Source organism: Terrapene carolina, unplaced genomic scaffold, assembly GCF_002925995.2.
Source record: "Terrapene carolina triunguis isolate 2854851 unplaced genomic scaffold, T_m_triunguis-2.0 Scaffold67, whole genome shotgun sequence".
Taxonomy (NCBI): domain Eukaryota; kingdom Metazoa; phylum Chordata; order Testudines; family Emydidae; genus Terrapene; species Terrapene triunguis.
This window is the reverse complement of record NW_020664418.1, coordinates 16,750,915-16,778,641: the sequence shown is the minus strand read 5'-3', so window position 1 is coordinate 16,778,641 and position 27,727 is coordinate 16,750,915. Positions and strand designations below refer to the sequence as shown.

Below are 27,727 nucleotides of genomic sequence, written 5' to 3'. Positions count from 1 at the left end.
GGGCCGGGGCCCCGTGGAGTGTCCTCCTTTTGGAGGCTCAAAATATGGTAACCCTAATTTACAATGTAAGTTCTTATTTTAAAAACATTGTCTTGTGGACCACTTCTCTACCATTGTATAACATCTTTGTGGTAACTACAGCAAATGCTTATGTGGAGAAGTAATATTACAAGTGTGTGTGTGTGTGTGTGTGTGAGTGTTAATCAGTTAGTCAGTTGCTGGGGGGGAGGGGGGGAAATCAGAGAAGCCAGCATTTTGTGACCAACCAGCTCTCAGAGGCCTATCAGCAGTCCATGGACCCCAGTTTGAGAACTTCTGGATGACAAAATCCACCTCTTGAACTTTCATTGGTTAGTTCTCTGGGCTGTCAGCACTGAATGTATCTTTGGATACTTGAGTAAATCCTACCATGTGCTGAAGGATGCAGAATCTATAGTCTTAGTCACTATTTTTCAGTATCTCGAAAAAGTTAGCTCTTGAGCTCCAAAGTTAAATAAACAGGTAATTTGACTTGTTCAGCTATGTTTTTACTTTAAAAGTCTTACACACCATCTAGTGATGATAGTACTCTGGAAAGGGCACGACAGTGGCTTAAAGCTTTAGCCTTATGGCCAAATTCTGCCCTTACATACTCTGGTGTAAGTTCAATAATTCCACTGTCTCCTGGTGTGAGAGAGAGGAAAGTTTGTCTCCTTGTCAGGAATATATTTTAGAATGCCACATTTTCTTACCCTAAGAGGGAAAGACTTTGACAGTCAATATGATTGATTGTGTTTTGGACCATTTCTTTTCCTTTAGCAAAGCAACAATCAAGTTAAAACAGACAGGAAAAACAGATCTGTGTAGCTTCTCACATTTGTATGGCCCATACGGTATCCTCCTTTCTGCAGAGTGAAGGGAAGTACTTGTAGTAACTTGCTCCAAGATGAGTCAGGCAACAGCTTATGTGGGTGAGAACAGCCTGAGTGACATGCTTCCAGTGTGACATACATCGTAATCACATATAGCACATTCACCATATCTTCAGTGTCATTCACACAAGGTGCGGTCTCTTATAAATATATAATAATTTAATGGAACTATCAAGACGTATAGCTATTCCAAACTTGAGTAACTATGTCATCATATTGCTGAAACCTTTGTCTAAAATTAGATTGTGAGCTCTTTGGAGCAGGGCCCATGTCATTTAAAAGAAATTGCTCTGTAAAGTACCTAGCACATTTTTGTGAGCTGTATAAATAATAAAAGTGTGCCCCAATTTTTCTAGCCCAGACAGATTAGCTATTGGGATCTTAAAAATCATATAATTTTGCTTGTTCCTCTTGCGCATTCCTCTATTTAATCCTGTCATGGTTCTAGCAGCTGAGTTCTCTGACAGCTATTACTGGAAACAAATGAAAGCCTGGAATCCCAAATTTTTCAAATTGTATAAAACATGAATTTCAACAGTTCCTGAGCTGTCAGATGCTAAAATCATGTCTGAATTAAGTATGCATGTTTGTTGAGAGCGAGGGCTGGTGCAAATAATTGGAATTATGTGATTTTTTTTAAGGACTAGTATCTCATGAACTGTAAAGAATAAACATGAATGATCACAAGATATCAGACCTTAAAACTGTCAGTAAACCCTTGACCTAACAGTACATTGTTGGCACTATGCCAGGACCTACTGTAGCAAGTCCCCGATCTCAGGCCATTATAACTTTAATTCCTTGCATGTATCCTTGTTTTACTGGAGACGTTTTATTGATTTTGCTGTTCCTTATCTTTCTAATTAAAACAAGCCTTTAAAACAAAATTACTTAGTCATTTTGGTGAACAGATTTCATATATACTCCCAGTAAGGAATATACTGAGACTGCAGGTTTCGCTTTTTCTTAGGAAGCAGCAGATATAGCACAGTGGTTCTCAACCTTTTTTCATTTGCGGACCCCAAAAAAATTTCGAATGGAGTTGCGGACCACTTTGGAAATCTTAGGCATAGCCCCAGTTGAAAACCACTGTTTTGTGGTAACAAGAATCTTTCACAGAACCTTTAGATATAGTCTGCAAACCCCTAGGGGTCCATGGACCACAGGTTGAAAACCACTGGTGTAGCAGATTGAACCATGGGCAGGGAGCCAGGAACACAATAGTTCTAATCCCAACTCTGGTACTGACTTGTGGCTTTGGGTTTTGTTTCTAAATTCTAATTAGAGCAGAGGTTCTCAAACCGTGGTCCGTGGACCACCAGTGATCTGCGAGCTCCATTCAGGTGGTCCGTGGATAGTTCTCTCTAAGGTGCACGCCTGGGCGGCCACACACAAGAGAATGAAGGGCCACCCACTTAATTAGTGGAGCCGCGCAGGCATGGCTCCACTAATCAGTTGCCAGGACCCTGGAGAAGATGCACATGTAAGGTGAAGTGGTGGCCTTGGGGAGAATAGGGGGTAAGTGGGAGAGGGCAGTGGGATGAGAAGAGGGGGTGTGGGGAATTTGGGATGTGAAGGGCTGCAGCGGCCAGAGAAAGAGGCAACTTTCCCCAGCTCCAGGTCTGCAGCTGCTGGGGAGAGACTGCCGTCCTTCCCAGCCTCAGCTCTGTGGCTGCTGTGGCGAGGGAGAGACACTCCCTGCTTCCCAGCCCCAGCTCGGGGGCTGCCGCGGTGGGGGAGAGAGGGCACATCCATCGTATTAGAAAGGTAAGATTACTGATATTAAAATATGAGTTGTGTGCTTTTATTTGTAGAACAAAAAAAGTTAATTGTTATTGTTTTTTTATATAACGCTTTTATCCAAACCGCTTTACAATAGTTAGCTAACGGTACAAACAACATTTGGAAAGATCATTAAGTAGTCCACCGAGACCCTCAGCAATTTTCAAGTGGTCCGCGGAAAAAAAAATTGAGAACCACTGAATTAGTGGATGGGTGCAGTTTACAGGCCATCATCACCCAGACACTAGATTTTATGATGAGAGATTATTGAAAATCAATTTAATCAAACAAAGGGATCTTCTGATCTCAAGAGATCAGCCACATAGCCAGGTCAATATATAACTCAGATCTTACCCAATAATCATGCTGCTGCCAATCCTTTAGTAACTAAAATCTAAAGGTTTATTATAAGAGAAAAGAAGAAGAGAATTACAAATGGTTAATAGATCATTACATACAAGAATGGCAATGTTTTTATACCAGGTTTGTAGCAGTGACATTATAGACTGCTGGCTTGTAAAGTCTCTGGCAACTTCCAAAAGATTGGAAGGTCCTCAGCCCATAGTTCAAATATGCTCCTTTTAGTTGGAAGTCCACAGTCCAGAGAATCAGAGCAGGAAAGAGGAAATATGGAGATGATTCAAGGGTCTTTTATACCCCCTGCCATGTGCTTGGAACGTTATTGTTCCAAAATAAAGCTCACACATTACAGTTTGTGGAAAATTACTACTGGCACAAGAAGGAGTCCAGGGTCAGATGAGCATGTCACATGCCTCTATATGGCTTGCTGACTCACAGGGGCAGCCATTGGCCACTTGGAAGCTAAGGCGCCTTCAGGAAGAGCCATCTGGGCAGAATGAGTTTCTTCTATGGTCCATTGTGAGAGTTAATTGCCTTGGGTGTGCCATCAACACAAAGCTGTCTGGCTTCAATGTAGATTTTACCTGGTTGGAGTTACCCCAGGAATACAAATCTATAGCCAATATTTATAACTTCAGATACAAAAATGATACATGCATTTAAACAGGATAATCATCTTCAGTGAATCATAATTTTTCCATTGACATCTTACAAGACATACTTGTACAAGTTTTGTTGCAATTGTCAAATAGTGGGAATATTAATGATATAAATGGTCATATTTCAATCATCCAACATCCTATATAGGATCTGTTTACATCAGATTTCCTTGTATGTGACACTACCACAATTGCAACCACTGGAAGAGCCCAAGCCAATTCCCTTGTTTAAAAGAAAGGCAGCTGATGGTAGGTTATTGAAAGGAAGGATGATCCAGTGGTTAGGGCACTAACCTAGGATTTAGGAGACCTGGGTTCAATTCTCTTCTCTGCCACAAACTTCCCATGTGCCCTTGGGTAAGTCACTTAGTCTGTCTGTGCTTAGTTCCCCGTCTGTAAAATGGGGATAATAATTCCTCACAGGAGTGTTGTGAAGATAAAAACATTAAAGAGTGTGATGAAATTCTGAGATCTACTGATGAAAAGCACTATTTAAGAAATACATGGTGATATTATTATTATTTTCTGGAACATCCTTCCCCTTGTCCGTCATGCTCTGAATTTGCCTATATATTTTTACAGTGTTTGGAGGGGAGGGGGGTTTGAAGGATCTAATGGTTGGATGATTGTTTTAGTTACGTAGGTGATCTGATGGGATGAAGTTGGTGGATTGAACTTTTTTTTAATTCTTTCAGTTAAGGATTTATGTCCTCCTCGTGTGTATGGAGTTTTGTACAAAATTTCTAAAAGTATGGGTAGGTATTTTAAACATAAATATGAAGAAATAAATTATCCATAGTTATTTGCACTGTTTGTGTATCCTTGTTGGTCCCAGGATCTGAGAGTGACAAGGTAGGGGAGGAAATATCTTTTATTGCTCCAAAAAAAGATATTACCTCTCTTACCTTGTCTCTCTCAAGATATAAATAATACATTTTGAAAAGCTTTACTCCACCTTGCAGGAAAAAGAAAAGAAAAAAAGTACCCTTTATTTTCTGTGCTTTCTTAAACTATTCCTTTCTAGTGCTTTAGTAATCGTCCTTTATATTCTACTTAAAATAACTAATGAATCAGTTAACTCCAGTCAAATAAGTTCGGAAAACCCCATTACACCTCAATTAGTGAAATGTACTGCTTAAGTTCCAGTTACATAGAAAATCGATAATTGTTTTAATATTTCAGTTCCATTGCACAGACAAATTAGAGCCCCTTGTCTCCAAAATACAGTTCAGATACAGACACTTAATGATTAGCAACTAAAGTGATTTTTAAAAAAGTGTAATTACCTAATTAAACTCCAAAATATCTACTTTAATTGTCCGATATAAGAGAGAAATGGAAGACAAATTAAAATTTTGTGCAGCAGACATATTGTAAGAGGAAATATTCTTCACAGAGCCATATCTCAGACCATACTTGTGCTTAGACTAAAGGTAACTCTGGATATTAGCCCTTTACATCTGCATAGCTCAGCTTTGCACCGGGCCACCATACCCTTACTGCGGTTGGTGAAGTGGGTGGCGGTTCTTCTTCCTGGCCCCTGGAGCAAGGTTCTGAGCCATTATGTGGGGTGGTGAGCTCATGCAAATGCGTTCCCTGCTGCCCCTTCCCACCACAAGTGGTTTTTTATCTAGCCTGTTTGTGTGTCTTGCTGTTTCTCCTCTCTCTTGTAGTACCCTAAAATTATCTAGCTACCCCTGTGGAGCTGCTGTGGGAGAAGGAAGGGGGCAAGAGCTGGGTCTCAAAACTAGTTCCCTTCTCCATTCCTCCCCCGAAAAAGACCCCTTTGGCTCATTCCTAAGTACAAGCATTAGGTATTGACACCCAACTCACTAACAGTGAGCCGGGAAGGAAACTAGACCTAAAAGATGTGCTTTGTATGTGCATTTCCTTCCTGATGTAATCTTTCAGAACTCAGTTGGGGTAGAGATGTAAAGTGATCTCCAAGAGTCAGGAAGGAATTTTACTGCCATGTATAGTATTGCACTTTAGGCCATATAGATAGTGTGGGCTGCTTCACCTTCTGAGGCAAGACACAAGATTTTGATTAACAATATGTAATATGTGCACCACGATGAAATGCAGTAGTTGTTTGTGAATTTACAATCTAAGCCACCAGGCTATTTGTCACTAAAAACTAAACTACAGGGAGTTATTTTGGATTTGGGAGAAGGCCAGTGTATTTCATATTAATAGGCTGACCATGTGCCATTATGCAGTTGCCATTAAGATATAAAGTAAAACTACAAATTAAATGTATCCTTGCTAGAAAGATGCCCATAGCATTTATGAAAGATGATGGAACCTAGCTATTTTTCAATAGCAGCAAGTTTCTGTTGTAGTGTAGTGTTTTTTAATGTAAAATCTTCACTTCTAGATATTGAATTTGACTTCCCTGTACCTTTATAAAGAGAAGAATTTGAAAGCCTAGTCATAATTCAAAAATTGTGCTGCACACAGTGTTGGAACACACTTCAGTATTCAGTCTACCAGTGCAATTTTTTAACTTTTGTTTTTTATAAATTTCCAAATATGTTTAACAATACGGCTCTGCATGGGAGCAGAGAGTGTAGTCCAACATTTAGAAGAATGGACTTGGTATGCGGATATTTGGGTATATTCATAGCTGTACTCCATCCTCAGTGTATGACACTGAGCAAAAGTCAGCGTCTGTCTCAGTTTCCTGTCTGTAATATGAATATTGTATTTAAGTGCCTCTTATTGGTGGGATTTGTTAAAATGTATTCAGATGCAGGGAACTATATAAGTGCAAAGTAGTGTGTGTTTATTTTGGGGTTTTATGCATTTATTTTGTATCCTAATGGTAATGCTCTGAGCCTTCCATGTGGGAACAGAGTATTGCTTGATGTTTGAGATTTACTCCTCTGGAAAATTAACAAGCAATACTGATGGTCTCCAAAGGAGTTCCGGTCCAGGAAGATGGTGCATATGACTTGGGTTTACAGGGGTGAGGGATTTTAATTGGTGGAAGTGGGAGTCCACAAGGCTCCAACAGGACTGCAGAGTCCCTGGGAATAAAAAGAACACAAAAGGCAACCTTAACATTGCATTAACCTTAGAAAACATGAATGAAATCCTGGCTCCATTGAAATCAATAAGATCTTTGCTGTGGACTTCAATGAGACCAGGATTTTCACCTCATATGTACAGTTAACTGTTTCTAAAAAATAAGTCTGAAAATACTTAAAAAGTTAAGCAGAGAAGTGCAACCCAGAACTGTAGGTAAAACTTCTGTGTGGGAAAAAATAGGAGCAGTCTAGCATAACAAGATGTGGCTTTTCTATGGAATCCTCTTTACCTTAGTACCCCCTCCAAACACTGACTAGGCTTACCTTGATCAACTTGAGAGCTGAGAAGATCACAAGACATGGTTGCAGGCTGGTGACTTTTTTGAGTAATTTGAATTCCTTGGATCACCAGGGAATGAGCTAAGGACTAGAAATAAAATCAGAGACTGAATTCTCTGTTGGCCCAAGCAAATGCAACTCCAGTGAGGTTGAGTTGGCACTGCACCCATTTATACCAGCAATGCATTTTACCCAAGTGTCTCATCTACAGTATTGCCAACCCCAGCCATTCAGAAATCATGATCTGGGCCCCAAAAATCATGAGATTTTTAAAAAGAAATAAATAAATTTTGGATTATTTGTATTTGCCTTCTAGTTTTGGAGCCTTCAGGATGCACTCAGTTCATATATTCAAGCTTTTTCTCCGCAGCCACGAGGGCTTGAAACTTGTTTTAAATGTAAGTTGAGGAGTTGTGGCTTTAAGTAATGCATCAGATATCGGAAGGCTCATGATAAAATTGTGTGAGTTGGCAGCACAGCACCTAACACTGATCAGTATGTTCATTAGGCAGGACAGCAACCACAGAACACTAGGTAGTCTCAGATGGTCACCCTGCTGCCATTAAAACCAGCCCAAACCTGCTAACCTTTAGAAAGATGAGTAAAACCAACTTTTTAAGTATGCCATTGCAAATTTACTGTTATTTACTGAAGCAAAATAAACTACACCTCAGGTGACAGTTTGGAAATTTGAGGGATGATGTGACAATAAGAGGATGCTATCCCTGAGTAACAGCTCCAACAGATCCCAATGCTTGCCCTGATTAATAAGCTTACTACTGAGAGAGCTAGTAGTGACCTTGATATTTAGGTTGCCTAACAGTTTCCGTTACTTTTTCTGATACCGCTACTATTTGCAGCAGGCCTTTAAAATTCAGTAGAGAGAAAACCCTCAGGCTAGAGAAGTGCCTTTTGCTCAGCTGTAGCTAAGTTACAGATTGTTAAAAATCATGATTTTCCCTGCTCTGGTTTGTGTTTTTTCAGGAAAATTTTGGAAGCATGATAAAATAATAACTGAACACAAACATTTGAAAGATTCTGGGCTTATGGTGCCATGAAGGTCCCACAAGGTGCAGTGGCACACACTGCATTGAGAATCCTGGGTTTCTGTTGGAGCAGCAGTGGGGAGTGGCGAGCCATATCGAGCTCCCTCCAACCCTCACCACAACGTTATACCTGGCATGTTGCCCCAGAATCCCATCCCCATCCATCCCTCCCTCTCTGAGGGGGCACCAAATTGAGCAGGTGCTCCCCCAATTCCTGGGTTTGTAGGAAAAGACCCAGACTGGGCTCCCTCCATAAGTGTCCTGGACTAAGTGTACATAGCCCCAGCCCATTCCTCCCCTCTGAAAACACAACATGGGATAGAAGCACTCCAGCTCCCAAGGAGTGGGAAAGAGAAAGGGCTGGACTGGGCTCCGTCTGAACCCTGCACATGGAACCAGAATCCTGTTTTCCTACTGCAGATGATAACCTTCTCCTGCTATTAGCTAATGTTAAGTCCTGTACCTCAAGCTGTGCTGCAGTGCTGAAAGTTTTGTGTCCAAACCTTCATAATGATACATAATGGAGGGATTGTTACAGTTGTACATAATAGAATTTATTTTTACATTTTAAAAAACTGGGAAATTACATACAAATAACCTGTGTATATGGATTATGAGATAGTCTTTAATTACATGATCACATACTATTTTTCCACAGCATTCTGGTTCATTCAGGGCACAGGATGATCCACAAAGGGGTAGAATTAAGGCTGTATGAGCAACTGCAAATCTGGCATTTCGTAATGTTTGAGTGCTTGATTTTCCAACCTAAACATCTTTCTTTTAATATATTTTTTTCTTTGTAATATAGTACTGTATATACACTTGTTGACCAGTAAAGTCTTCACGATTGCAAAATCCACCCTTGCTTTCCCTTTGTTTTTAATATGAAACCTTCTGAAATCCGTCTTGTTCCCCTGCAAAGTCCTCTGAATTCCTTACATTAGAGCTGTCAGAAGGATTAGGGATCTGCAGTGTAAACATTTGATGAACGCCAGCATGTTTCCCAAGTGATAACAAAATTCATTTACTGTTGATGCCCGATATGTGATATTTTAATGTTCATACATTTTTTTCTAAGCAGCAGTTTTTTTTTGGTTTATCAAAACAAGTGTTCATCTTGTTGGACTACCTACATGCCATGTTTGGGGTTCTAAAAATTGACTTCTCTGAATACACCCCTTTTTTAAAAAATGTGATAAGTATAGAAAGCATCTTCTTCACTGAAAACCAACTGCATGGTTTCCTTCAAACTTTCAAAAAGCATTAATTTAGACTGAGAAATCTATTTACTAGAGCCATGATGGTGAGAGTCATGTGTCAAGCCTAACCAATTGTAAGAGGAGATATTCATTTTAAATTTTAAGCGATATCTGTACAGGAGTTGGTGAAAACTCTTTCCGCCACCACAGCATCTGCAAAGTCCTAAACTGCAGAACTGTTTGGGGCAGTGGGCAGTTATTGTCACACAGTGATAAAGTGGAATCTTTTCCAGTTGTGAGGATTTTATGTTGCTGAAGGAAATCATTTGGATCTGTTACTGAGCCTCTGTTGTGGCAAAGCCGTGTCTTGAGGGAATAAATTCTATGTCTACTCCACTTGAATTGAGGTCATTGTTGCTCACTGAAGTGGTGACAGAGCTGCAGGCTGTAGTTTATAAACTAGACCCAAGTTTTTCCTGACTGAGGAATGCCAGCAAGGAAATGTTGTGTTCTCTGTCGGTGGAGATTCTTAGTGCCTCCCTTCAGAAGAGCAGCCTCTAAGAAACATTCTTGAGGCATCACTTGATGTGGAAAATGTTTCCAGCTATGGATCTGTTTTGAACCTTTATTTGGGCTGATTAAGAAGATTATAACAGGGTAAATCAGACAGCCTCCAGAATTCTCAGGGTTTCTTGACTCCATGCAGTAGCGTTTCAGGTTTCAGTAAGGTACATAAATTGCACTAATAGTGCTGGTTAATATCTTTTCCTGACAGTGAATGAAGGTCACAACCATGCTGATCCTATCTTTTTCCTTTTTTTTAAGCTCTCATCTACCTTCCATGCTGTTGATCATGAAGTTTTTTGACACAGCTGTGGTTCATACCCAGAGGTACATGGAGCCACTCTCTTTCTTTCTTTTTTAAAAGATCCCAGAGCGGTACTATTAGGGGATTAGCCACTCCTACTCTCCTATGATGACTCCATCCATTTCCCTTTTCCTCTAGGCTTCTGGATAGCTCCATGACTTACTTATGATTGACTAACAGGGATAGCAAGAATTTTGATGTTCCTATCACTTCCCATTTAACTTTAGAATAGGTATAATTTTCATTCACAGATTGCGATTAGAGCCTAATGTTTCTAGTAAAAAAACCTTCCCAATGTATGTTCTATTAGTGTAAATGCTTCAGAGTCACAGAGAAGTTGAAAAATGGGAAAACCCTGTAAAGCAACCCTGGCATTCTTGCTGAATTTATTTGCTTTCAGAGCATGCTGCCAGGGTTCTCCATTTTCCCCCACAGATTTTGCAAAGGTGGTGTGTGGAGGGATATGGGGATGAGGTGGTGGAGATTGAATTTTGTTGCTTTGGTCAGGTAAATAGTTCTGTTTTAGATTTCCATTTCTTGTGTGTATTCTTTTGTACAAGAATCTAGAACGGTGTTATATGTACTTTTAAAGGAATGTTAATAAATATATATATATAAAAAAAATGGACTTTGTGCTCTTGATATACAGTGACCTCAGTTCAGCTGCACAGAGTACAAGTTAGCACAGACTTTGGTCCAGAATGTTTAAACTGCACCTTCCCTCCCTCGTCCTTTCTTCTCTCTCCCTCCCTCCCTCCCTCTTCTTAGTTCTACAGGGCACACATAGCTTGTTGTATTTGCATATATGTGGTAAGGCTGTGTAATAAAATATCCTGTTTGTAATGAAAAAGTACCAGGGTACAGAGTTTTAAGACTACTCTTGAATTTTCATGATTACTATCTGGGTGTGCAATATACACACACATTCTTGCATACTTTTTACTGTTATGTATCACCTTTCATCCCAAAGCGCTTTCCAAAAAGTAGCGTATACATATAGTCCCACTGAAATTCAACCACCTCTTGGTTGGAAGGCAACAGTCAGTTAGTGCACTGTACGGCCAATAATATGTAAAGCAATCCATAAAGGTTAACAAAGTAACTCAAACAGGGAAGAGTTCTGGGTAACAACACCAGCGCAAACCCCTACTCTAGTACCATAGCATATATAATGTCCAGGCAGAGTAGACAGGAAATGTTAAGGTCTTCTCTGAGAAGGACACACAGTGAACTGTATAGAATTTAATTCATCTGTGCAAGAAGAATGAAGGGCTAAGTCTTTAAACCCTGCTGAGATTTGAATCTATGATGCCAGGGAGTCTATACATGACAAATCTGACTTCTCCAACTATATATAAGATTGGGAAGGCTGGATGATAAAATCATGCTTTACATCAAATTGAAGCCTGTGTATTGGCTCCAGACCTTTTCTCAGTAGGTGCAGGCTAGTATTTTAATGATTTCAGCTTAATGACTGTGGGACCCCACTAGATACATCCTCCCAGTTTGACAGCAAACCATTGATAACCATCTCTGAGTATAGTCTTTGAACCAGTTTTGTACACACCTTATACTAATTTCATCTAGATCACATTTCCCTAGTTTGCTTATGAGAATGTTGTGTGGGACTGTGTCAAAAGCCTTACTAAAATCGAGATGTATCACATCTACTGCTTTCCCCCTATTCACTAGGCCAGTAGCCCTGTCAAAGAAGGAAATTTGGTTGGTTTGGCATGATTTGTTCTTGACAAATCCATACTGGCTATTCCTTGTAACCCTATTATACTCTAGATCATCTAGATGCCTATAAATTGATGACTTAATAATTTGTTCCAGTATCTTTCCAGGTATCAGAATTAGGCTGATTAGTCCATAATTCCCTGAGTCCTCTTTTTTTCACCATTTTAAAGATACGTGCTATGTTTGCCCCTCTCCAGTCTTCTGGAACCTCACCCATCCTCCAGGAGTTCTCAAAGATAATTCCTAATGGTTCTGAGATTGCTTCAGCTAGTTCTTTAAGTACTGTAGGATTACTTTTATCAGCTCCTGCTGACTGAATACATCTAGCTTATCTAATATTCTTTAACCTGCTCTTTCCCTATGTTGGCTTGTATTCCTTCCCTCTTGTTAATACTAATTGTGTTGAGTGTCTGGTCACCATTAACTTTTTTAGCGAATACTGAAGCAAAATAGACATTAAATACCTCAGCTTTCTTGATGTCATCCATTATTAGCTCTCCTTCCCCACTAAATACAGTACCTAAACTTTCCTTAGTCATTCTCTTGCTCCTTTTGTATTTAAAGAACCTCTTCTTAATGACTTTTATGTCCCTTGCTTGGTGTCATGCTATCTGGAGTAGCTCACAACTCTGAGTGCCTACCTCAGGGCAGACTGTCAGAAAACAGGGCAGACACCCCAAACTCGTGGTATGTTCTATAATTAGATTTCACCAAGCCAGTGACGTGCAGTCACAGACAGTCCACTTAGACTTTCCAGTCTATCTTGCCACCTAGACAATCTGGACTTTGTGATAAATTGTAATAAATTGCCCTGGGAGGTTGTGGAATCTCAATCATTGGAGATTTTTAAGAGCAGGTTAGACAAACACCTGTCAGGAATGATCTAGTTAATACTAGAGAGCAGGGGACTCGACTAGATGATCTCTCGAGGTTCCTTCCCATCCTATGATTCTATGATAAAATGGTTACTTACACCAAAAATCACATCACATTTAGATTGCTTCCAGTCCCAAGACACCAGTCACTTACCCCAGATCAATTGGTACTTTAGATCAATGGTTCTCAAACTGTTTTTTTCGCGGACCACTTGAAAATTGCCAAGGGTCTCAGCGGACCACTTAATGATCTTTCCAAATGTTGTTTGTACCGTTAGCTAACTATTGTAAAGCACTTTGGATAAAAGCGCTATATAAAAAAACCTTAATAATTAACATTTTTTTGTTCTACAAATAAAAGCACACAATTCATATTTTAATATACGTAGTCTTACCTTTCTAATGCGATGGATGTGCCCTTTCTCCCCCGCCATGGCAGCCTCCGAGCTGGGGCTGGGAAGGAGGGTGGGATCTCTCCCCCGCCACAGCAGCCACAGAGCTGGGGCTGGGAAGGAGGACTGTCTCTCCCGAGCAGCCGCAGCGCTGGAGCTGGGGAAAGTTGCCTCTTTCTCTGGCCACCACATCCCTGCACATCCCAAATTCCCCCCACCCCCTCTTCTTACCACACTGCCTACATGGCTCCACTAATTAGGTGGGTGGCCCTTCATTATCTTGTGTGCGGCCGCCCAGGCGTGCACATTAGAGGGAACTATTCACGGACCACCTGAATGGAGTGGTCCGCGGACCACAGTTTGAGAACCTCTGCTCTAGATCTTACACCAAAGACAACACTGGTAGCCAATTCTATAGTAAACTAACTAAAGGCTTATTAACTAAGAAAAGGAAATGAGAGTTATTGAGAGGTTAAAGCAGGTAAAATATATACACATGTAAGTCACAGTTTGTAATTCCAAATGGTGACAATGATGTAATAAACTTCTAGTTTCCCAAAAGTCATTTCAGGGTACCCAGATTGTCTCTGGGAATCTCCGTTTTGCATCTGGTACACTTTCCTGTAAGAGTCCAAACAATCCAGAGATCCAGGATCTTTCCTTAAATCCATACTTACAGCTTCTTCTCACAGAAAACAAGCTGACAGGGTCACTACCCACGTGGATTTTTCCTTTGATGATGGAGAGTTAGGAATACATTATGAGTCTTTGACTTCCAGTCAGCACACACAATGACCACCTGCTTTGAAATTAGCACTTTTCTGTTAAAGTTCTTCATTTGCATTCCACAAGGCTTCTTTCCCATTTGATGGGTTATTTAGTTACAGGGATATACACAATGAAAATGTTTACTACTACATTATAACGAGATACAACAATGCAAGTAACATTCCACTAGTTTTCATGAAGTTTAAACATCAAATACACTTTTATACATTTAACAATCACTTTGATCTATACTAATACACAAGTGACTTGGCGTGGGGCTCTGGCATGAGCTGGCATCTGGTCTGCCAGTGTCACAGTATGTATAATTCATTTTGTGCCTTGGACTTTCTGATTTTGTTCCTACATGCTTGGGCTATTCTTTGTACTCCTCCTTAGCAGTCTGTCCTTGTTTCTACTTTTTGTAGGATTCCTTTTTGATTTTCAGGTCATTAGAGAGCCCGTGATGGAGCCATACTGTCCTCTTATGATTCTTCTTATCTTTACTTTGCTTCGGGATAGTTTGCAGTTGTGCCGTTAATATTGTCTCCTTCAGAGACTGCCAGCTCTCCTGACCTCCTTTTCCCCTTAGATTGTCTTCCCATGGTAGTTTACCTACCGGTTCTCTGCATTTGTTAGTCTATTTTTTAAATCCATTACCCTTATTCTGCTCTCACTCCTTCCTTTTCTTAGAATCATGAAATCTATCCTTTCATGATCACTTTTACCGAAATGGCCTTCCACTTTCAGATCTGCTACCCATTCCTCCCTGTTGGTCAAAATCAAATCTAAAATGGCTGTTCCCCTGGTTACTTCCTCCATTTTCTGCAACAAAACATTGTCCACAATATATTCCAGGAACTTATTTGAAATTTTATGTTTTGCTATATCATTTTTCAAAAAGATGTCTGGGTAATGAAAGTCCCCCATTACTACCAGGTCTTGTGTTTTGGATATTTGTTCTAGAAATGCCTCATCCACTTCCTCTTCCTGATTTGGTGGTCTGTAGTCGAATCTCCTTTCTTTTATCCTCCCATCACTCAAAAACAGTTGATGGGACTTTGATCAAACTTTCCTTTAAAAATATACCACATTAGAAAATTTCAGCCTGGAAGGTAGACGCTTTAGGGAGCTATGAGCTTCTCAATACAAAGCTCATCCTGGGAAGTGTTTTGTAGCCTTATCTACAATAGTCTCTACCTTTAGCCTGCTATAGGCCCCAGTTCAGCAAATCACTTAAGCAAGTGCTTAAATCTCATTAACGTCAATGGAACGTAAGTAAGTGCTTTGCTGCTTTAGGAGCATAATGAACAAACTTATAGCTAGGGCCTAAGCCAATGGAAAGACTCCCATTGACTTCAAATGAGCGTTGGATCAGCCTGCAGTGCATCAGAATGAGTTTATCAAAATACATATGCAAATTCTGTTTTTAATCAGATTTTTAATTGCAAGTTTCTTAGATCAGTATGGTATATATGTTAGTCTATACAATTATTTATTATTTTAAGGCCAGATCATGCTTGCTCTATTCAGATGAATATTTCCATTAATTTCAGTTGGTCTAACTGCATGAGTAAAGTGATTAAGATTTAGACCCCAGACTTTTGAATACTCAATCATATAGGCAATCTAAGAATAAATTAATTGGCTTTTATTGTGTTACAGGCATACAGTATATGAAATAATGCTTTGGAAATTGCTATACTAGTAATTATAGTAGTACTTCTAGTAGTTATACTAGCAATTTTAGGTTAATTATTTGCTATTAAGGGATTGCTGAGGTTCATACTGTCAATATATTAAACATCTTTATCATATCCTATAAATTTTTGGCTTATTTTATGAATTTTTGGAAAAAGAAGTATAGGATACCTAAATGATTTGAATGATGCAATTTGTATTTGACTTAAGTAATGTTTAAAACACAATAATGGCAATTTTTCAATGTGAATGTCAGCTATACCCTAACTTCATACATTTGTGTGGCACTCATTTTAATATACTCCTAATTAATAAGAGTTCATTTTTGTCTTTCACCAACAGTCTCCTTAACTTCATTGTGGCTAATTACATGCACTGTATAACCCTGGAAATAGCTTTTAAAAGTCTCTCATTATATCACTCAGATTCATTTTTATTTTTTATCACTACAGTTTCCCAAATACTTAATTTAAAAGGGCAGTGGCTTGTTTTGTTTAGATTTATATTTTGGACTTTTACATTGTTTTTTACAATTTAGGGTTGAATATTGGTGCTTGTGACAGCAAGGCACATCAGCTGCTGCCAATGGCTTCATTCTAGCAAGCTTGTCCACTACAGTTTTGGTGTTGCACCTCAGTCCTGTGATACAGCACAAATGCACAGGCATATGTTTGGCCTTGGGCAAAGATTGCCCGTTATGCCAAACAGGTTTATGGGCTTGATAGGTAAAAACATTCTCTAGATACTAGACCAATCATTATACATGAGAGTGTGAGTTAAGACTAAGGAGAGGTTTCCTAAAGATGCTAGGGGATTTAGCAGCACAAGTCCCACAGAAGTCATTCAGACTTGTGCTCCTAAATCCTTTCACCTTAACTAACACTCTCATATGTACAGGTCTGTATAGTATGTAGAGAATAAGCTCCGTGGACTTTCTGAGGACTTGTGCTCCTAAACCTCTTCACCTCTTTTGAAAATCTGCCCCTAAGACCTTGCCCATCACTCTAAATTTTCTGATTGTTTAAAGCCAAGCCTGTAATGTTATTTAAACGTAAGCGTGTATGCGCGGGGGGCTGGAAAGCTACAATACATTTTCAAAGTTCTATGATGAGGCAGTCTTAACCCAGAATAGAAGCATCACCAAAAAAAGGGGTGGGTGGGTGGCTTTTGTGGGAAATAAAACTGCTGTACAAACTACATTATATGAAAATGAATGTTACACTAACTGCAACTGAGTTCTAGATAATACATTTTACCTCTTGTAGAAACCTTGCCTTGAAATGCTGAAAATTGTCTGCAGAGGAGCTGAAGTTAGTTAAATACTGGAACAACTGCTGATTTATTTGCATCTTTCAACATGACCAATCCCCAGTAAGTACGATATGAGAAAGTTACAAATGCTTTTCCATTCAATGAGTCAAATCCCATTCACGTAAAATCCTCTGTGCCAAATTCTCCTGATCCCAAGGAAGTTGCCTCAGTATTCCTGGGATGAGAATTTTAAGTTTGGAGTAAGAGATGCAGGATTTGCTCAGTTGTCTGCAGACCCGGAATTAGTGCAACAACAACAAAATGAATATTGTAAACTTTTCTGAAGTATTGTTAATAGTGAATTACCAAGAACTAATATATAAAATTATTTTCGGGTCTATCTAAATTTTTGTTTTCCTGCCAACAAGCCTGTGTTAAGACTATTTGTCAACACTGTTTCATTTGCTTTTTCACTGTCACTTCATTATCTAGCTCTCATTTAATCTACTTAAGAGTCCAAAAGGTAAAAAAAAAAAAAAAAAACAGTTGGAAGCTGAAAGGGCTTCTCTAACACTTTTCAGTTTGTTCTATAATACCGGTAGTCACACTGTGGTCCACTTCCAAAATAGCTAGTATGTGGTACAAAAGCATTAAATCAGACAAGAGAAAAGTCTGGCCAAATACCAGAAAAAAATCTCCTGCTAATTAGATCTTTTTAGACAGTGAAATAATTTTCAGTGGAAGTGGTAAAAGTCTCATTCCTTGAGACATGTAAAATTAGATTGGACAAAGAACTAAATAAAGGGACACTGGCTAGATGACCCAAAGGATCTTTTGCACTAATTTCTATGATTGTGTGAAACAATCATAGGTCATTGCAAGCCTTTTACTTCAGTCATAATAGTGTCTTCACATTGTTAAAGTGACCTTCCCAGGTAATCCGTGCAGTGGTTCGACTCCATTGTAATTCTAATTCTTAGACTCTGAGCAATACTGCCTTTTCCACCTCTTCAACTTAGACTTTTATCCTTCTTCATCCACGTCTTATGTTCCTGGCTCCAAACTCTTACAAGACACACGATTTAGGCAAGAGCTCTTCTAAATTATTCAGGTTTTGTGAGAAAGATGAAGTCTTATTCAGGTTGGTTGAATAACTGGAGGATTATAATAAGCTCTTTTTAAAAAAAAATCAATGCAACTTTTGCAGTCAAATAAGAAAGGAAAGTTGCGTGTAAGGCACTTTTTAACTGTATCCCTAAGAAAGAAAAATACTTTCCCAACCATCGCACCTATCTGTCAAAAACTTGAATGAAATAGCCTGGCATTTCTTCAGAAGTTAACAAGCTCTCCCAGATTAAAGCTAAAGAGGTTTATGGTTACAACTCAATGTGAGTCAAATGGAAAGGGAGGCATTCACTGGAATCCGCAAAGAATCTATACCTGCTGGGACTTGACAGGCAAACCCTCTACACTAACAAAGTAGTCCATCACATATACTATATATTAAGTACTGGGCAATAACTTATTTTTTCTCTAAGTAAGTGGTATCTTATTGTAAGTCATAGAGACACACACACATAGAATCATAGAATATCAGGTTTGGAAGGGACCTCAGGAGGTCATCTAGTCCAACCCCGTGCCCCAAATCGCCCCCTCAAGGATTGAACTCATAACCCTGGGTTTAGCAGGCCAATGCTCAAACCACTGAGCTATCCCTTGGTTTTACCCTTGTATGTGTGCATGGAGTTCCCATTAACATTAAGAAGGATAGAGAATGCATGACCAGTTTTAAAATTATGTTCTACACATATATGGATGGGAAGAATTTATCTGGGATCCTCCTATAATTTTATTCGTCTTCTTACTCAATAACTCTCCTCAGAAATCCTAGAGCATTAGCAACCATTTTTCTGGTTGAGTAGGGCAAGATGTGGCAGCATTCAGAACTTTTCTAAATATTGACCAGAGGTCAATGAAGGGCAATAGAATGTATGTATTACCTTAGAGCAGTGGTTCTCAAACCATGGGGAAGGCCTCCCAATGGAAGCACAGGAATGTGTCAAGGGAGTGTGCTTCTAAAAAAAAAAAAGAGCTTTGGCTGTCAGCCCTGGCTGGCTCTGGCTCATGCAGAAAGGCCATGCACACCCAGGAGGCGGAGATAAATGGGACAGCCAGAGCCTGTCCCCCAGGGCTAACAGCTGGAGCACCACCACTTAGGCTCACCTCCCTCCACCCCCTCAATCCCTCAGCAGGAGGCAGCCCAGGCTTGGGTTCTCCTTTCCCTCTTCTCCCACCAATGCCTCAATCCCTCATCTCAATGCAGCGGGGCTCTGGCTGTCAGCCCCAGAAGAGCAGCTGCAGCGCAGAAGTAAGGGTATCAATGGGGCACTAAATCTGTTGTGAAAAGTGATATTGGTGAATATTACTTTTCTCATTACCACCCTTACTTCTGTGCTGCTGCTGCTGGGTGCCCTGTCGGCAGATGCTGCTCTCTGCTCTGCCTTCAGAACTGGGTGTTGGTATATGTACTTGGGAAGGGGGCGTAAGCAACTACAGACACCAAGAAGGGGAGCCCAATCAATTAAGTTTGAGAATCACTGCCTTAGGCTAGGTCTACACTACCCGCCTGAATCGGCGGGTAGAAATCGATCTCTCGGGGATCGAATTATCGCGTCTCGTCGGGACGTGACAATTGATCCCCGAATCGACGCTCTTACTCCACCAGCGGAGGTGGGAGTAAGCGCCGTTGACTGGGAGCCGCGGAGGTCGATTTTGCCGCCGTCCTCACAGCGGGGTAAGTCGGCTCCGAGACGTCGAATTCAGCTACGCTATTCGCGTAGCTGAATTTGCGTATCTTAAATCGCCCCCCCCCCCCCCCCCCCCCCCGTAGTGAAGACCTACCCTTAGAGTGATTTGTACACTGGTCAGTAAAGTGCTTGATCATTGTTCACTGATCTCACTACAAAAAGGAGGGGGTTAGTTCATGTAACTACATGCCTTCGTTTCATTGACTCTCTTTTCTACTTTGCAAGTATACTTTGCTACATAGTTCATAGTTTGTTTCTTTGTGTGTTTGTTGAATATTTATGTTTATATTTTATGTGCATGAAAAGGCTTCAGCTCTGCAGTCTGAATCCAATTTTGCCCTTGTGTGCATGTGAGGATGCTATTAACCTCAGTGGGAGCGACCTTTCACAGATGAGGATAGATTTTGGCCCCATATAACATTTCTCCACATGTATTATCAAAAATGACACATAAATACCAGTAATCAAACCTTTTTCCTTCATTATGGGAAATTTTAGTCCTGCTACTTGTGGAAGTTTCCCGTTCCTTACTGCTTATATTTTTTTCCATTTGCTTATTCATCATTTTAGGCCTACAATAGAAGGTGGAGTTTCAGAAGTTGAGATCATTTCACAACAAGTAGAAGAGGAGACCAAAAGCTTAGCTCCTGTACAACTTGTTAACTTCACTTATCGAGATTTACCCCTTGCTGCGCTTGATCTCTCTGTGGCAGGGTCCCAGCTCTTGTCAAATTTGGATGAGGAGTACCAAAGAGAAGGGTAAGTGCAAAGGATATCCTAAAGGGTTTTCATGGTTTACAGAAGGGAAAGCCATGAGGTGGAGAGAGAAGGCCAGCCAATTTCACTTGAATCCATTCTAAAAGCATCTTTTTCTAATGTAGCTATTTAGTTGTTTTCAGACTCCTTGCAATAAAGTAATTTCTGGCTCCCGTGTGAACACAGTGCATATTAGGAAACTGCTGTCAGAGAGAAAACTAAAGCTTGGTCCATACTAAAATGTTAGGTCAACCCAGCTACGTCACTCAGGGGTGTGAAAAATCCACACCCTTCAGCGATGTAGTTAAGCTGACCTAACCCCTGGTGTAGATAGTTCTCGGTCAACTGAAGAATTCTTCCTTTGACCTCGCTACTGCCCCTTGGTGAGGTGGATTACCTGCTGCGATGGTAGAACCTCTCCCGTCAGTGTCTACACTAAAGTGCTACAATGGCACAGAAATGCTGTAGCATTTCAAGTGTAAACAAGCCCTAAGTTGAGTCTTTTGCCCTGACTTTTGGCTCTTCCCCATAAAAACAAAACAAAAAATGCAGAAAAGCCATTCCATAGGTCCTCTGTGATAGATCCCTCAGGAGAGTGTTCCATGCTGAGATGCAGGGGTCAGTGACGGTGGTCCACATGTTTGAGTGGACATTTCCTGACCTGGTGATTATGACTTGCAACACAACCTCCTAAGCCTCATGCAGATTATTTCTGTTTCTAAAAGAAGAATTTGCTCTAGTAGGCTGTGAATGAGGCTGTTGATATTCAGAATATCAGGGCTCGGCAACTTTGGCACGGAGCCCATCAGGGAAAGCCCCTGGCGGGCCGGGATGGTTTGTTTACCTGCCGTATCTCCAGGTCCTGCTGATCACAGCTCCCACTGGCTGCGGTTTGCTGTCCCAGGCCAATGGGGGCTGCAGGAAGCGGTGTGGGCCGAGGGATGTGCTGGCCGCCCTTCCTGCAGCCCCCATTGGCCTGGGACAGCGAACCACGGCCAGTGGGAGCTGCGATCAGCCAAACCTGTGGACGCAGCAGGTAAATAAACCGGCCTGGCCCGCCAGGGTGCTTACCCTGACAGTCTGCATGCCAAAGGTTGCCGATCCCTGATATATATGCACAATAATATTGTTGATAGAACATACATGCCGATTCTGGCTACATTTACACAGGGAGTTCAAATCAAGTTAATTATATTTGTTAGAAAATGTCTTTGGAAATGAGAGAATTAAAACACTTACTAAATATACTCTTCAACTGAGTATATTAAAGGTAAAAGAATGTTTAATACTGAATCACAATATATATGAGAACGGCAAAGCATTTTACCTAGATCCATTATTTTTATAAGTAGTGGTTTGTAAGTAACTACCTTAAAAATGTAACAAACCTAGCACCTTGATTGTCTAAAAGGCAGGGAATACCCATAGTGGGGGAGTGTAGAAGGCTCTGTTCTGCCTTAGACATATGGATGCAACTTCTGTTGGTCTGAAGGCCAAATTGAGCTTTTTACAAAGGCCAGTTAACAAGTCAAAATTTCACTGTAATTTACAGGTAAAACAAGTAGCATGTAAACACATTTTACTTATGGTAGTAGTAAGTGTTGTTTATATTTATGCCTGTATCTGTAATTTTCACTCCATGCATCTGAAGAAGTGGGTTTTTTACCCACAAAAGCTTATGCCCAAATAAATCTATTAGTCCTTAAGGTGCAACTGGACTCCTTGTTGTTTTTATGGATACAGACTAATACAGCTACCCCTCTGATAACTGACTGCACAGTGACTGATTTGGAAAGCTGTCTCCCTTAGTGTGTGAAGCTATATAAAAGTAGCATCACCTTTAGTAAGGAGACCAATTGCCCAACATTGGATTATATAGCTACTGTTCATTACTATTTCAGTTTATATCATACCAAATGTATATAGCTACTTTTACTGCATGATTTATCTAAAAACACTTCACAGTAAATCAATCTGAGATTTCAAGATGAAGACATATAAAAAGGTTTATATAAGCTTCAAATTGTTGACAATTAAATATGTTTTAATCTACTCTTAGAAATCAGCAAAGATGAGACATCCTTGATCTACACTCAGCAGGTATTCCATGCTGCAGTCAGGAAGCAGAATGAGGGGAAAGTTCTTGCCACTAGTTTTTTTCCAAATTGGACTTCATGAGATGTCTTCAGAAATTCCAAATAAGGGGAAATAAATTTCAGTTAGATTATATAAATATGATGCAATACCACATGTGTCTGAAGAGGCACTTTATAATTAATTTGAGTATGCAGGTGTAAGCCTGAGGCTATATTGCTATTGGATAAATATAAAACAAGGTTAGTGCAAGTATTCAGCCCTAGAAGCTGCAGATTTTACCATCTGAAGATCCATTCTTCAAGGTCCAAAGATCTGTTACAATGGGTACTTCAACCTGCTTGCATCCTGGGTGCAGAAACAGACCTGTCAGTCACAGACAGCAGGGGAATGCCCCTCTCTCTGAAATTCCCGCCAGATTTATCTGCCTCCGCAGTGGCCAGTGGCTCAGCCAGGCCTCCCTGCTATGAAGCTTTTCTGTGGAAAATTCCAGACTTTATTTCAAATTTCTGACTAACAGATTGGTTGAAAAATGTGTCTGTCTAATTCCCAGCGGTGTCACAGGACTTCATTTGCCTTGTGGGGAGATTGTCCCCTCAACTGTGCTTCCCCTTTGGAGGCATTTGCAGCGGTTGGTGCTCCTGCTGGTTTCAGGGAGTGATTTAGACTGAAAAAAGTCAGAGGCAAAGGGAAAGGTCTGTGTGGTCTGCTTCACCTTCTTACCTACTGTTTTTTGCGGGAGCTTGGCTGTTCTATGGGCAGAGCACAGCTTCCTCCTCACAGCCCAAACTGGGCAGGGTCACCTCAGTCCACCCTTCCCCAGGCAGGAAAGAAGCTGGGCAGGATTGGAATAGCCGGCTCCAGGGGAAAGCAGCTCCTCCACCCCTATCTCCACGATGGGAATGACTTCAGAGAGGCAGTGTGCCAGATGGTAGATTACACATAAATCCCAATAATCCACACCAGCAACCATGCTCCCAGCTGTGAAGGTCAGTCACCTCCTCCCTCCCTTTATCTCCCCGCAGGCAGTAGATGGACACAGCACAGACTCTGCCAACATCACAGACTGCAGCAAGATGTCTTTGGGGCTATCTCCTTCTTCCAGCTGCCACCTCACCTCTATAACAGGTGTCCTGGGATTCCCAGGCTGCCATTTCCAGGGAAAACACAACCATATGGCCGATCTACTTCCGATGCGGTAGAGAGGGGTAGAGCTTCTGTGAAAGCCTATCTTTGAACCTCAGGCCTGTACCTTCCTGAGAGACCCAAAAGGGGCCCATGTTGGGTAGAGGACACAATATGTCCCAGCCTCTTTGAAAACAGGGAGATTGCTAGCCACTTGAACTATTTTTGGAGCAGTCTCTGAGCCCAGTTTCTCTCCCCCATCTGAAGCAGGATTATGGAGACAAATTCCCAAAGGGTAATTAATTAAACTTAGTGATGTTTTCCCTGCTCACCTTCACAGAGTTCAGTGTGGCAGATCCATGCAAAAAGAACCGGGCTAGAGACTTGTGCAGACCCTTCTGGGCATGCCTGCACATACACACACACAAGAGGGAATTCTTCCTTTTTTCGGGGGAAGGCCTGCTGTCTGAATCAGAGTTAGGGGATCAAATAATAAAAATATATTAACAAACAAACAAACCAAAAGAAGTGGAGGATAGACTTTTAGGCAGAGTACAGAGTATTGTGAAACTATGCGTAGGACAGTGGTTCTCAAACTTTTGTATTGATGACCCCTTTTGCCCAGCAAGCCTCTGAATGCGACCCCCCCTTATAAATTAAAAACACATTTTTATATATTTAACACTATTATAAATGCTGCAGGTGAAGCGGGGTTTGGGGTGGAGGCTGACAGCTTGCAACCCCCTGAAGGGTTACAACCCCCAGTTTTGAGAACCCCTGGCTTAGGAGGTCTGTAGCTGCCCTGGAACTTACCCTCCAGGCTGGTGCAAAGTCTGTAGTTTAATTACTATGTTAAACAAGTGAAACATAGCCTTGAGAGTCACCAGGAGGCCTTAATGCAAGTGTATAAAGAGTGTCCATGCAAGAAGGTCAAAGTGTTAGCAGCATGCTCAAGTAAAGGAAGTTTTGTGTGAATCTCAACATTAAGTGCTTCCTTAGGGCAACAACCCTTATAGATTGAACTCCTGAAAGTCTCATAATACTTCACATCCGTTAAAATACACTGCCTATAGCTACTATATCTAGTCAGACAAGTATTAAAGTTGGGAGCTTTCTCAGATGAGACAGAGCCAGTTCTGTGCTTCTAATTCAGACAAGTAGTCTTCAAGCTGTCCTAGTATTGATTCCTAGAGTAAAGTGAAAAAATATTCTTTCTTCTGTTAAGCATCAAAGTCTAGTCCTTAGGACTATTGACAGTCTTAGGCCAGAGAAGTTATATCCCCTGTATTAAGATTTGCTAGGTGGTCACATGACCATCAATACATAAACTCACCAAAATTTAACATATTGGTTATCTGGTCTTTAACCAATGCCATTTTTTGTCAGAAGGCTTCTCCACACTATAGAGTGCAGGGGAAGATGGAGGATATATAATATACCTCATTTGGAATGTCCGTACCTAAAAAGATAAGCCTGTTCCTGACCCTGGAGGAACACCGCATTGAAAATCCTATTGTAACAGATCCATGGACCTTAGCATGATGAAGAATAGAAAAACGTGTGTCTGCCACAGATCAAATAATGCACTTGTCAGAGGGTGAGTACAAAATAACCGAAAGGTTCTATTCAACCCTCAGTGTTACTGTGATGTTCTCATTAAGGCTATTGGGAGTTGTTCATGATATTGGAGAGAGTGGACGCCAAAGTAGAAGTGTTATTGTAAGGGAAATTGTTAACCAGAAATCTAGTGAGTGTTTAAAAATGAGTTAAAAGTAGCTTCAGGTGCCGCTCCTAATTTTTATGGTTTATGTTGGTATTTTCTATTTTATAAAAATATTTTCTCTCCCCACTGCCATGTAAAAGACCCACACAACTAATGGGAAATTGATGGGAAAGAGTGAAACTGACTATAGACAGAAAATATTAAATGCACAAATAAACAAACACATTGAAAAAATACTAGATCAATATTTTTTAAATCTCATAATAGATTAAAAAACTTAGCCAGAAGTGAAAATGTTTTGGGTTTTGTTTTTGGTGTGTGTGTCGGTGGACTGGAGAGGGGAGGTTGTTTAATTTAAGTAATGGACAGTGTCTCTAAATATGAAAAAAAATTAGTCTGGTCCATATCTTGTGCTGGTTATGTGTTTTATCTGGTGGATATACCTGTATGAATTTTTTTTTAACTATTTCTCTTAGGGTACGTCTACACTACACGATTAATCCGAATTTAGCTAATTCGAATTTGGTAAACCGGTTGTATTAATTCGATTGAATGCGGCCACACTAAGCAAATTAATTCGGTGGTGTGCGTCCATGTACTGGGGCTAGCGTCGATTTCTGGAGCGTTGCACTGTGGGTAGCTATCCCATAGCTATCCCATAGTTCCCGGAGTCTCCCCTGCCCATTGGAATTCTGGGTTGAGATCCCAGTGCCTGATGGGACCAAAACATTGTCGCAGGTGGTTCTGGGTACAGCCTCACCCCTCCCTCCCTCCCCCCCTCCCTGCATGAAAGCAACGGACGGCAGACAACCATTTCGCGCCTTTTTTCCTGGCTGAACGCAGCAGACTCCATACCACGGCAAGCATGGAGCCCGCTCAGCTCAAGACAGCAGTCATGAACATTGTAAATACCTCGCGCCTTATCGTACAGTTTATGCTGAACAAGAACCTTGAAAGCCAGGCAAAGAGGAGCAGGCTACAGCAGCGCGGCGACGAGAGTGATGAGGACATGGACATGGAATTCTATCGAGCCGCGGGACCCGGTGCTTTGGAGATCATGCTGTTAATGGGGCAGGTTATAGGCATGGAACGCCGATTCTGGGCCCGGGAAACAAGCACAGACTGGTGGGACCGCATAGTGTTGCAGGTGTGGGACGATTCCCAGTGGCTGCGGAACTTTCGCATGCGTAAGGGCACTTTCATGGAACTTTGTGACTTGCTTTCCCCTGCCCTGAAGCGCCAGAATACCAGGATGAGAGCAGCCCTCACAGTTGAGAAGCGAGTGGCAATAGCCTTGTGGAAGCTTGCAACACCAGACAGCTACCGGTCAGTGGGGAATCAATTTGGAGTGGGCAAATCTACTGTGGGGGCTGCTGTGATACAAGTAGCCAAAGCAATCACTGAGGTGCTGCTACACAAGCTAGTGACTCTGGGGGATGTGCAGGTCATAGTGGATGGCTTTGCTGCAATGGGATTCCCTAACTGTGGTGGGGCGATAGATGGAACCCACATCCCTATCTTGGCACCGGAGCACCAGGGTACCCAGTACGTAAACCGCAAGGGGTACTTTTCAGTGGTGCTGCAAGCACTGGTGGATCACAAGGGACGTTTTACCGACATCAACGTGGGGTGGCCGGGAAGGGTTCATGATGCACGCGTCTTCAGGAACACTAATCTGTTTAAACGGCTGCAGCAAGGGACTTACTTCCCGGACCAGAAAATAACCGTTGGGGATGTTGAAATGCCTATCGTTATCCTTGGGGACCCAGCCTACCCCTTAATGCCATGGCTCATGAAGCCATACACAGGCAGCCTGGACAGGAGTCAGGAGCTGTTTAACTACAGGCTGAGCAAGTGCAGAATGGTGGTAGAATGTGCATTTGGCCGTTTAAAAGCACGCTGGCGATCGCTACTAACTCGCTCTGACCTCAGCCAAAGAAATCTCCCCATTGTTATTTCTGCTTGCTGTGTGCTCCACAATCTCTGTGAAAGTAAGGGGGAGACCTTTATGTCCGGGTGGGAGGCTGAGGCAAATCGCCTGGCTGCTGATTACGCGCAGCCAGACACCAGGGCGATTAGAAGAACACACCAGGAAGCAGTGTGCATCAGAGAAGCTCTGAAAACCAGTTTCATGACTGGCCAGGCTACAGTGTGAAATTTCTGTTTGTTTCTCCCTTCATGAAAACCAGCCCCCTTCATTCTCATTCATTCTCTGTAAGCAACCCACCCTCCCCCCAGCTTTCTTTCAAAGGTAATAAAGTCACTATCGTTTAAAAATCATGTATTCTTTATTAAGTGATTA

The 27,727-nt window shown here is 41.2% G+C and overlaps 1 protein-coding gene across 2 annotated transcripts in view; it reads left to right on the top strand.

The window, feature by feature from the left end:
- TMEM266 (transmembrane protein 266) overlaps positions 1-27,727 on the top strand; it is a 119,290-nt gene that overhangs the window by 17,406 nt on the left and 74,157 nt on the right. The window contains exons 2-4 of one of the 2 annotated variants that reach the window (XM_024205407.3): positions 10,154-10,219; positions 16,935-17,040; positions 20,298-20,486. In XM_024205407.3, coding sequence (XP_024061175.1) covers positions 17,027-17,040; positions 20,298-20,486 — 203 coding nt within the window. In that variant the 5' untranslated portion in view covers positions 10,154-10,219; positions 16,935-17,026. Of the gene's footprint in view, positions 1-10,153; positions 10,220-16,934; positions 17,041-20,297; positions 20,487-27,727 lie in introns of those variants that run through there. The other variant, XM_024205409.2, reaches the window with a different exon arrangement.